Source organism: Choloepus didactylus, chromosome Y (genome assembly GCF_015220235.1).
Source record: "Choloepus didactylus isolate mChoDid1 chromosome Y, mChoDid1.pri, whole genome shotgun sequence".
NCBI lineage: Eukaryota > Metazoa > Chordata > Mammalia > Pilosa > Megalonychidae > Choloepus > Choloepus didactylus.
This window is the reverse complement of record NC_051335.1, coordinates 6,845,619-6,857,722: the sequence shown is the minus strand read 5'-3', so window position 1 is coordinate 6,857,722 and position 12,104 is coordinate 6,845,619. Positions and strand designations below refer to the sequence as shown.

Here is a 12,104-nt window from a genome sequence, read left to right as displayed (position 1 = left end):
CCTAAGAGCCTCCTCCCGAATGCCTCTTTGTTGCTCAGATGTGGCCCTGTCTCTCTAGCTAAGCCAACTTGAAAGGTGAAATCACTGCCCTCCCCCCTACGTGGGATCAGACACCCAGGGGAGTGAATCTCCCTGGCAACGTGGAATACGACTCCCGGGGAGGAATGTAGACCTGGCATCGTGGGACGGAGAACATCTTCTTGACCAAAAGGGGGATGTGAAAGGAAATTAAATAAGCTTCAGTGGCAGAGAGATTCCAAAAGGAGCCGAGAGGTCACTCTGGTGGGCACTCTTATGCACACTTTAGACAACCCTTTTTAGGTTCTAAAGAATTGGGGTAGCTGGTGGTGAATACCTGAAACTATCAAACTACAACCCAGAACCCATGAATCTCGAAGACAGTTGTATAAAAATGTAGCTTATGAGGGGTGACAATGGGATTGGGAAAGCCATAAGGACCACACTCCACTTTGTCTAGTTTATGGATGGATGAGTAGAAAAATAGGGGAAGGAAACAAACAAAGGTACCCAGTATTCTTTTTTACTCCAATTGCTCTTTTTCACTCTAATTATTATTCTTGTTATTTTTGTTTATGTGCTAATGAAGGTGCCAGGGATTGATTTGGGTGATGAATGTACCACTATGTAATGGTACTGTAAACAATCGAAAGTACGATTTGTTTTGTATGACTGCGTGGTATGTGACTATATCTCAATAAAATGAAGATTAAAAAAAAATCAAAACCAGGACTGTACAATCTGCACAATGCATAAAAAAATAATATACATGGAAGTTTCAAATTAGCACATTTTTATTACTTATCCTTTAATAAACATTGTATTCTGTAAGGAAGAATTTGGAGAACCTCAGGGCCCCTGACATACGTAGACTTGGTTTGCTTTGAGAGTAAGGACCAAACAGTTCAGAATCATTTGAGCTCACTTAGGGCACAGTCTGTATCTCCAGCTCTTGTGATATTGCATATTTCTGCATTTAAACAGTAGATTCAAAATAAACAATGAGAGCACAGTGATTGTAAAGAGGAAGAAACAGAAATTGAGTTATTTCAATTCTGCCATTATTTGTGCTTAACATTTAAAAGAGTGAAACAAACTGTGAACTGCAGGGAGTGATATTTTTCGGGGGCAAGGGCAATTTGAGTTCCTCGATTAAATAGTAAGTTTGAGTCTTTTTAAAATAGAACTTATTCTTTTAAAATTGTTAAGTGCTTATATTAAAATTAAAGAATTAATCAAGAAAAAAAAAGTTACTACAACAAAAAAGGTAAAAAAAAAAAGTGAGGGTTCAATAGATATAATGTTCCATGGTTCCATGATTTCCTAAGAGCAGTGTTGAATTCTGGCTTTTGGTTCCTCTCCTCCTGTTCTTCCTGACCCTCAAAATAAATTAATATCCCCCTCAACATGTACCAAAACATACACAATATAAAAACATTTGAGATTACACTATATGGGCTCAGAAGGACCTAAAAACCTTAGGCGTACATTTGGGTATCCCTGCTTCTTTAAGAGCAAAAAAAAAATCTCTGTTTGAAAAATGCAATTTTACTGAGATTTATTCACACACCAGATAATCCATCCAAAGTATATAATCAATGGTTCACAGTATCATCACATAGTTGTGCATTCATCGCCACAATTTTAGAACATTTTCATTACTCCAAAATAAAGAAAAAAAAATTAAAAAGAACACCTAAAACATCCCATAGCCCTTACCCCCCCTATTATTTATATATTTTTGTCTTTATTTTATTACTTATCTGTCCATACACTGGAAAAAGGGAGTGTCAGTCACAAGGTAAAAAATCTCTCTTGATTCAACTTTACATCTCACCACCACCCCTTCACCACACACCCTCCGGTGCACCCAACTCCCCTTCTCCCCCCATACTTACTATAATTTTCCTCTGTGCTTCCTAATGGACACTCAAAATACTGGGTAAACAATATAACTAAGACATCCCTGGTGTTTTGAGGGCAAAGGGAAAGTGATCATTTTTTTCTGCCTGTCACAACTGGTACTCACCTAACTGGCTCTCTCCCTGTCACTTCATTTCCATTTCTCCCCTGTGGTAACAGAGGTGACAAAGCAGGTAGAGACTTATGCAGATAGTAATCAAGCATCTGTCCTGTGAGCTGTGTGATAACTTTATTCTTGTTTTGACACAGGGGTGGAGGCACTGAGGAGCTATTATACCTTGAAGACTGCCCCAGCAGCTTGGCATCACGGAAATTTATCCAGCCTCGTCTGTACAAGTATTTTAAGTCCATGGAATTATATTTTAAGGTTCTGACCACAAAACGGGGCAAGTACTTACTATATCACATACAAACTCATCACTCACCAGCTAACAAAATTAGCATTTAGGAAATGAACCTGATAAACATGTGTGTATGTGTGTTTTTTTAATCACATCCGGCAGACAAATATACCAGGGCTTGTTTCAGACAAGAAAAATAACTGTGTTTTGAAACCAAATGCTACCCTGAGATGCTTCCCACCTTCAAAACCCAATTGCAGTGATTTCTCATACAAGTCATTATAAATAATATCCAATAGAGTCATGTATTCAGTGGTGCTCAGAAAATATTAAAAACTGATGGAAAATACCAGAAAAAGGTGATCAGTCTACAGAGGGAACCAAGTTACACTGTATTCATTCAACAGTCTCAGGTTCATAGGAACAGTGGAGGAAATGACACATGGAAATAAGCAAGTAAATCTGGACAAGGCTAAGGCACAGGGTAAGAAAGTGTATTCTCTTTAACAGGCAGGGAATTCTGGTTGGAGATTCAACAGTTTCTAGGCAGTTAGTTCTCAAGGGCAGCTGCTGGTCATCCAATTTGAAAGTTACACAGGAAGAGCAGCTGGAGTGGGACTTACATCAGAGACAAGCTTTCATGCGCAAACCCAAGTGGAAAAAAGGCTCCCCGTGCCAGAGCAGTCACTTGAAAACCCAGGAGCACTTAAGAGACTGCTCTCCTCGGTGGCAAAAGCCCACTAGGGCCCACAGATTTGGAAAACTGTCACCCTTGATAACTACACGCTGCCTAAAATTTGGTTTTGTCTCTATCAAGCAGTGAGACAAGCCAGATATTATGTCAGTTCAAAGCTGAGGCAAATGGGGCAGGATCTAAATCATGGTGAATTGAAGTCTACAGTTGGTTGTTTCCTTTCCAAATGACTGCACATTCGACAGAAATGCCAGAGACAACACAAATACATATTTACCAAATGTTCTTGGTCTGAATCAACACCAACCCTAAAGAAGAAACACAAAAGGCAAATAAGATTTTGAAGCAAAAAAAAAGGTCTATTTACATATGTGCAATGACAGGCGACTTGTTTTCTTAACACGAAGCTTGGAATGGTTGTTTTCTTGCTTCCCTACAGTTGTTGACGTCGATTTTTGGCTCCTGACACTTTCTTAAATGGCAGCTTGGATTCTAAGTCTAACAAGGTATACTAATGATTCTCTTCCTGCAATCCCACTTACCAGTGTCAGAAAAACAACATTTCCTTCTCTGAATGTACATCCACTATAAGCAGAGCCAGGAAAGCAACGCTGCCCCAGTTGCTGAATAAGTAAGTAGTACTAGGTAGCTATTTGAAACACAAGGCTGGCACAATGCAATTCCGGGAGGGAGTTGCCTGTGTTTGGATCTCTCCTCTCATGGCAACATTGTTACAATGACTGAAAAAAGCATCCAATTACAGGTTTTTTTCACAGGCTAATGGATAGACATCAGCCTTGATTCTTCATAATTCTTTTTTATACCTGCTTTAAATCCCTGCTTTCTGTATCCTGGGAACAGCTTCATTATAAAGAAGTTCATGTTGACTCCTCTCTGCCCCCCAAACAAGAATGCCTGCGAATTCTGTTGGTTTTTTTCCTCTAAACTCTCAGGTCTTCCCTTGTCTCCATCCCAAGTGCTCAAGCTCGAGCCCTCGTGCTGACTCATGGAGTCTGTAGCCACTGGCTGTAAGGTTTTCCAGTTGTCAGGGCTCTCTCTTAGAGTTAGCTTCTAAAGCATAGAACTCACTGGGTTAACGACCTCGACAAAAGACTCCAAAAGCAGCTTGCAACCCAGGTCAAGTCTAAAGTCCTTTGTGTGGCATTCAAGCTCTCTACAGACTAGAACCTACCTTTGCACCCTTATGTCCCATCACTGTCCTCTACATACCCTCCACTAGCCATCCCCAACTACTCCTCTCCCCAAATCCGTGTCCTTTCCCAAGTCTCCATGCCTTCGCTCGTGCTGTTCCCTCTGTCTGAAATGTACTTTCCCTCATATTTTCTACTTGCTTTTCAAGTTCCAAATTTACCATTCTATGTCCCCCTCAGGCAGAATCATTTCTTTGTGCTTTTGCAGCACTTTGTAGATTCCTCTAATACTTAGCACAGTAGATTATAGTTATTTACCTGTCAGTCTCCCCAAATAGACTGTGAGTTCCTTGAGGATAAAGGCCATGTCTCAACTCATCTCTGTATCCCCAGAATCTAGCACAGTACCTGACACACAATAGGTGCTCAAATGTTTATCAATTAAGCTAACTACTACAGACAACACAGAAAAAAATAGCAGTGTGAGAAGCTGTAGCAGTAGCATCCCAGAATACGAATAACACTAAAGGGAAGAAAATGATGCAAAACCTTACGTGGAAGGCAAGTGAATCATGGTCAACTACTTGAAAACAGATGTCCATGACCAGATTCATAATCCAAGGACTCATTTCTTTGCTGAAACTGCCAGAAGCCGTTTAATACCTTCTTAGTCATAGTAAATTTTAACCACATTTATACAGCTGAAGTGACATCTAGTGGTCTTGAAGATAGCACATTGGTAATATTCTTAGATTGCACATATCTGAAGCCAATTCAATATAATAAACATTTATAGAGCACCTATTATTTGTCAGGCACTGTACTAGGCACAAGGCATAGACATGAATTAGGCACGGCCCCTGCCCTCAAGGAGCTCACAGACTAGTGGGCGAGACCAACACAACCATAGCGTAATCCCTAGGGGCTTTGCAATGAGGGAGAGCTGGTTTCAAGTTTGGACTTGGCTGCTTTCTAGCTGTGTGAATGTAGTCAAATTATGCCGCCCTACGAACATTTTGTCCCCTGGAAAATTGGTACTAATATCCACCACACAGAGTTGCTGCAAGGATTAAATGAGAAAATGTATCTGAAGATTTTAGCAGTGTTTGATACCCCATGAACATGCACTAAAGTGGTAGCTATTGTATTATTACTATTACAAGGCTGAATTAAATAAATACTATAACAGAGATACACAGTTTGTTAAGCAAACAGAAGAGTGGTTCCAACAAAAAAGAATGGGGTAAAAAGGAGGAGATGGTTGAGTTGAGTCATTTACTGGGAGGGAAACAGACTTCCAGGTAGAGGGAACAGTACGAGCAAAGGCTCAGTGATGGAGAAGTGCCAAGTATGTTCAGTAAATGACAGGGAGCCACATGTGAATGTCACTAAGCATGTGAAAGGAAGCAGGACCAGCTGATTGGCTCTAACTCTGTGAGGATCCATTGTCTAAACAACAGCTAGAGTGACTCTTTTACACTGTAAATTAGATCGTGCCACTCCCTTGCTTAAAAATCCCCCAAGATTTTCAATTGTACTTGAAAATCAAAACTCCCTACATATGTCCTACAAGACCCTATAGTAGAGGTCCGCAAATGATGGCCCACAGGCCAAATCTGGTGCATCACCTGTCTTTTTTTTTTTTTTTTTTTTTTTTTAACACTTAAAGAGAATATTTTATTTACTTTAGGTCAGCTGGGAGTAATTATCTGCATTTCTATTCTAAGATAGCTCACCTCATTGAGAAAAAAAGATAAATGTTTTATTAGAGACTTTTAACTTTCAAGTGTTTGCTGCTCTGGATTGAGAAAATGTTCAGCTTTCTCCTGTAATATGTACTTCAGTATTACAACTCGTCAACAAAAGGTGTATGCCCCAAATTTCCACTTGCTGCCATTGACTTCTTGCCAGAAACAAACTTCTTTGCTGCATTTATGATATCAGTGGCAGCCACCGAGTCAATCTGCTGAAGGACTGTGGTTGGTGGTACATATGAACCAGCAACTAGAGCCTGGGACCCGACTTCATCCAGGAAACCTTCAGAAGACTCTACCGACATTAGATATCCAGCTTTCAGCTTGTTCTTGGCAACCTGGACATCTGTACTGGAAAGGTTTCCCTGCGCAACTGATTTTACTTGGTTATAGGCGGCCTTGATAACATCTCCAGCAGCTGCAGCCTGCGAGACAGTATAAATCCCAAACAGTCCGGAATCCGAATAACTGGCATTAAAAGCAGAAACGTCAAATGGCTGGTTAACTCCCTTGGCAACAGCCTGGTATAAAGAGCTGGTGGAGTTGCTGCCCCTCTTGACATGTGGTCCAGCACCAAGGACGTGCTGGAGAACACTAAATGCATTGGCTTCTGTACTTCCTATGGCAGAACTTTCTGCTACAAGAGCAGCATGGACAAGACTGTCTCCATTCTGTTCTCGAATATCACCTCCACGGTACCTGGCCTTTGCGCCAGCTAAACCAAGCCCACCCCTCATGTTGAGAAACTGTTCAGCAACTTGCTTTAGAACAGGATGACTCACACCAAGTCCAATCAAAGCCATTCTTGCACTTGTAAAATAGTTCTGAACATAGTAATGTAACTCTTCTGGTGTCACTTTTCCAATCCTATAATCAGGACAATATAAGGAATTAGCCAAGGCATTCTGGTAAGCTGCAGCATGTAAATTTTCAATGATACAAGCTTGTGGATTCTGCAAAGCCACAGCTTTGTCAATTTTCAGCTGAGGCTGAAGGGCAGAGACTTCCCAATGACGAAATTCTGGTGCTGTGGCGACATTGAGCAGGAGCTCCATGAGAATCTCAGTATCATCCCGCCGGCATTCTACAGTGTAAGCCAGGTTTTCCCTTGTTGCAGTCACACTTAATTTACCACCAACTGCTTCAATTCCACGGGTTATCTTGAAAGATGAAGCACCTTTTGTAGTCAAACTGGATGAAAGACGCAGCAAATGAGACGTTCCCAAATTGTTGGAGTCCTCATATCTACTGCCTGCTTTAATGAACAACCCAATTCTTGATGTAGGAGCATAGTTTTCCAGAGACGCAATCACTAAGCCATTTGGTAATCTGGTAAACTCAAGATCCTGAGGATGTGGAGGCACTCTGGGAGGGGCAGCTGTGGCTTTAACTTTGGGAGCAACTTTGAGGGAATAAAACCTCGAAAAGGAGCCAGCTCTGGTTAGCAGCTTCATGGCTCAAGATTTTTCTGACCCACGGTCACTGCCGGCTTAAAAAAAAGCCATCACCTGTCTTTGTAAATAAAGTTTTGTTGGAACACAGACAAGCCAATTGATTTATGTATTGTTTATGGCTGGTTTTGTGATAGAGCTGGGTAGAAGGAACAGAGACCATATGACCCACAAAGCCTAAAATATTTACTATCTGGCCCTTTACAGGAAAGGTTTGCTGGTGCCTGCCCTGTAATATCAAGCCCCTGCTAACCTTGCCCATCTCATTTTCTACCTCCCCCTCAATCATACTCCAGCTACATGGGCTTTTTTTCTGCTCATTAAGCAGGCCAACTTTGTTCCTCCTTCAGTGCCTTTGCATTTCCTTTTCCTTCTGCCTAGACTTCTCTTCTTCCTGATCACTGCTTAACTGGCATGATCTCGAGATTCAGGTAGACTGAGGTCAAACATAACCTTTCAGAGACCTTCCCTGACCTACTCATATAATATACCTCCATGTTCAGTCACTATCACAGTACCTTGTTCAATTGTCATCACAGTATTTAATACCATCTGAAACTGTCATGTTCATTTATTTGTTCACTAGTTTGTCTGTCTTCTCCCACTGAAGGGTAACCTTTATGAGACCAAAGACCTTTTCTATTTAATTTACTACCACTATACCTCTCTCAGAGCACAGTTTGCACTCCTGACAATTTGACCCAGATAATTCTTTGTTGGAAGGCTGGCGGCTGGGCTGGGGGAAGCCTGTCCTGTGCACTGTAGGATATTTAGCAACATCCCTGGCCTCTACTTACTAGATGCCAATAGCAGTCCTCTCCCAATTGCAGCAATCAAAAATGTCTCCAGACATTACCAAGTATACCCTGGGAGGCAAAAATCACCTACAGTTGAGAACCACATAGCTGGTGCTCAGGAAATATTTATCAAATGAAGGAATAACAGGCACATTTGAAATGCTGTGCTAAAAGCTTTACATACATTAGCCCATTGAGTCCTCACAACAACCCTGGGAGGGAGGTACTATTATATATATTTTACAGAGGAGGAACCTGAGGCTTAAAAAGCTTAAATAGTTTGCCCAAGATCACAGAATTAGTAAGTGAAGGAGTAAATACTCAAAGCCAAGTCTGCATGAATCTTAAACTTTTAAGGGCTTATCTGCATCCTCAAAATTATACTAGACAAACATGGGGGGAGGGAAAAGGCAAAAAAATAATTTAAAAAAGAAGGAAAAGTAATCTAAAACTCTAAGGCAATGTATATAATTAAGTGCCACAGTATATGCTACAGGACAGGCAAGATGGGGCCAAAGAGCTTTCACAGGTAGTAAAACAGATTAAACTTCATGTGAGTAGGTGGGTTTTGGGTTTTGGTTTTGGTTGGGGGGTGGTGGTAAGCATGGGTGTCCTGTTTCGTTTGGGCAGAGGGTAGTCAGGAAAGAGAACTGCTTTAACTTAAACACAGAAGTACATTGAAGAGTATTATCTTTCCGAAATTATCTTACATTTCATTTTGTTCTCCTTAGTGGAATTCGAAAGACCTCTTTCATAAACTCTTGAGAAGAGATAAGAGCTTAGTCCTTTCAAGTATCACCACCCTCATTTATTGATGTTACATGTCTGGAAGAAATTAAGTGGGACCAGGAGCTCCTCTCCACCATTTAATTATCAGTACGACCCTGAACAACTTAGAATCCTTCTGAGCCTCTATTTCCTCATTTGTAAAATAGGGTTACTGTGATTAGGTAAATACGTAAGATGCAGTTAGCTCAATGCCCAGCACATGGTAGGTGCTCAACAAATGCTAGGTCCTCCTTGAGGTACTAGTTATAAGAACATTAATTTCATGCATTCTATATTACATATAGCACAGAAACAATGACAAAGAGATTTGAATAGTAAAGAGAGATTAAGACAATGGTAACAACATTCAAAGCGAAATTTAGGGCTGGCTGGTCTTCAGAAAGTTAAAAGAAAGGCAAGGAAATAAAAGAATGAAGAAATGGAGAACAGATTCTATAAAATGTGAAATACTGTTTTCACTAATGATCCTTCAGATTCTGATAGCTCAGTACTCTTCATCTATGAAGTTTCAGCCAAACACAGAACTAAAATCTGCAAAGGCTTTAGCAAAATAGGCTGCTGTATCCATGGAAACAAATGCAGAACTTTCAAGATGGAAGGGAGCTATCAAATTGAATATATTAACCGGTATAATTTCAAGACTAAGACTTCACAATCTCAGCCTTGGATTGTTAGGTTAGAAACAATGCTGATCATAAAGATGAGAAAGAATGATCCTATCTAGTATTGATTAAATGGGATTGGGTAAACTGAACTGTCTCTTACACTGAAGAGAGAAGAAAATTTTTTGATCCAATCTGGTGATATGGAACAAAAGCCTCAAATACATGCATATCCTTTGACTAAGCAATTTCACTTCCAGGAACGTATCTTGAGGAAATAATCAAACAAATGTACAGTAATGTTTACATGTTAAGAATGTTCACAGTATCAATGGCAATAGCAAAATTCTAGGCAAAATACAAAAGTCCAACAACAGAGATTTGGTTAATATGTGCAGCCATTAAAAATAATGCTGAAAATATATTTACTAGCATAAACATCCATGCTATATTACATTAAAAAATCAGTTTACAAAACACTACTTTTCAGGTCAGCCCTTTTAGTTAAAAAAAGAAAAGGTATATAATGCATAGCAAAAGGTCTTGAAAAATATCACTCAAGCTGTTAACAATGGTTTTCCTTTTTCTTTTGCATATTTTCAATTTTTTCAGCAATAAATGCTATATACTTTTTAGAAGGAGAAAAAGGAAACATTATAGATAGATTCACCAAAGCCTAAAATCTTGTCATGATTAAAAGAAAAGTAAACCAACTTGCAATTTAATATTAAAACTAGTGTCTCCGGTTACTACTTACCTTATATGCAAGCATGACAACATTGCAGTGGTGCCACCACCAAATACCCACACAGTAAAAAACACAATTAGAAGTGTGGTGCTAAACATCATTTGCCGTGCATAAATGGCAGTATCTCGAATGGCCAAGGCAAATGACATTGCACCACGAAGACCTGTAAGGGAATGGAAGAGGTATTTTTTCTTTTAATTCTTTACCAAAGAATAAATTCAGAGAAAGAAAGCACATTTTAAAACTGCAGAAAAACATGAACAGATATGTAGCATATGTTCACCTATGTAAATATACACAAAAAATAGAACTAGTGTATGACACTGAAATAGATTAATCTTTTAGTAACTGTTAATTTTATTTTTTACTTTACATGCAATAAAATGAGCTCTTTTGGGTGTACAGTTCCATGAATTCTGACAAATGCATGGAGGTGTATAACAACTACCACAATCAAGACACAGAATAGTCTGATCATCCCCCCCAAAATTTCCTTTGTCTACCCCTTTATAGTCTACCCTACCGCCACCCTGCCAAATCCCTGGCAATCACTGATCTGTTCTCCATCGCTATGGTTTTTATCTTTTAAAGACTGTCATATAAATGGAATCAAAAAGTATGTAATCTTTTGAGACTGGCTACTTTCACTCAGCATAATGCCTTTGACATTCATCCACATTGTTGAATATATCAACAGTTCATTCCTTTTTAATGCTGAGTAATACTCCATGGTATGGATGCACCATAGTTTGTTTATCCACTTACCAATTGAAGGACAGATAGTTGGGTTGTTTCCAATTTCTGGCAATTATGAATAGAGCTGCTATAAACATTCACCTACAGGATTTTGTGTGAACCTACATTAATCTGTATCTTTCCCAATTCCCAATTCATGTAACATCTTTGTGAATCTGGGATTTGGAAACAAAAAATGAAAAAATTCCCATAGAAGGGAATGAATTTCCTCCTTGAGGTTGCAATTTCAATGTTTAAAGGGGTCTTATATTACCCACAGACAATCTTCATTTGAAATCAAACAGGCATATAAACTGTAAGTAGTTTCTTGGTGTAGGAAAGAGAGAAAAGTTATAACCTACCAGCAAACATCATCATATGCTGAAAATTTGATCCAGTCTTACTTCTCCTACCCAAATTAAGTAAGAGGGACAATGGATAAATATTGGCAGCTCTTCCCAAGAAAATAGCAATCTAAAATCAGTAGGTTAAGGATAATTTCCTTTTAGTGTTAATGTTATTTAAACTACACGTTCAAGATGGTGAAAGAATATCTTAGGGAACTCAGTTTCTAACACAAAATCTTTGAATTCCACTGTCTTGATTCAGCCCTGTACAGTAGAGTTTTCTGCAATGATGGAAATGTTCTATATCTGCACTGTCCAATATGGTAAGCATTTGAAATGTGACTACTGTGACTAGGCTCTGATATTTTAATTTTATTTAATTTTGATAAATTTATATTTAAATAATCATGTGTGGCTAGTTGCTATCAAATTGGACAGTGCAAGTCTAACATATAGGAAATTCATTAGATGAATAGAAACATATTAAAGGCAGAACTTCTTGGGTATAATCTTAAGCTCCTTAATGTAATAGGTTAATTCATTTTAATTGGCAATGTTGGTAGGAAGAAGAGTAACATTGGCTAAACCTCCCCTTCCCTTCTCAGAACAAAGAAAAGGGCAGCTCAAACACCTCATACCACTGAAGTTCCTGCTAGTCCTGCTATATTCCCCTGAGTCTACACTTCAACTTGCTTCAAAGGAAAGGCTTAATGTGAATTCAGATTGGCTTTAACTAGAAACCAATTTTAGTATC

At 39.2% G+C, this 12,104-nt stretch overlaps 2 protein-coding genes across 2 annotated transcripts in view; both read right to left on the bottom strand.

The window, feature by feature from the left end:
* Nucleotides 1–12,104, bottom strand: part of SLC9A6 (solute carrier family 9 member A6) — a 104,920-nt gene that overhangs the window by 37,150 nt on the left and 55,666 nt on the right. The window contains exons 11-13 of the mRNA XM_037822783.1: nucleotides 11,366–11,477; nucleotides 10,278–10,431; nucleotides 3,254–3,284 (exon numbers count right to left, since the gene is read on the bottom strand). Of these exons, the coding sequence (XP_037678711.1) occupies nucleotides 3,254–3,284; nucleotides 10,278–10,431; nucleotides 11,366–11,477 (297 nt within the window). The remainder of the gene's footprint in view (nucleotides 1–3,253; nucleotides 3,285–10,277; nucleotides 10,432–11,365; nucleotides 11,478–12,104) is intronic.
* LOC119524148 (cytochrome b-c1 complex subunit 2, mitochondrial) lies at nucleotides 5,791–7,371 on the bottom strand. Its single transcript, XM_037822781.1, has one exon. It carries the CDS (start codon nucleotides 7,333–7,335, stop codon nucleotides 5,974–5,976), a length of 1,362 nt encoding a protein of 453 aa, XP_037678709.1. The 5' UTR covers nucleotides 7,336–7,371; the 3' UTR covers nucleotides 5,791–5,973.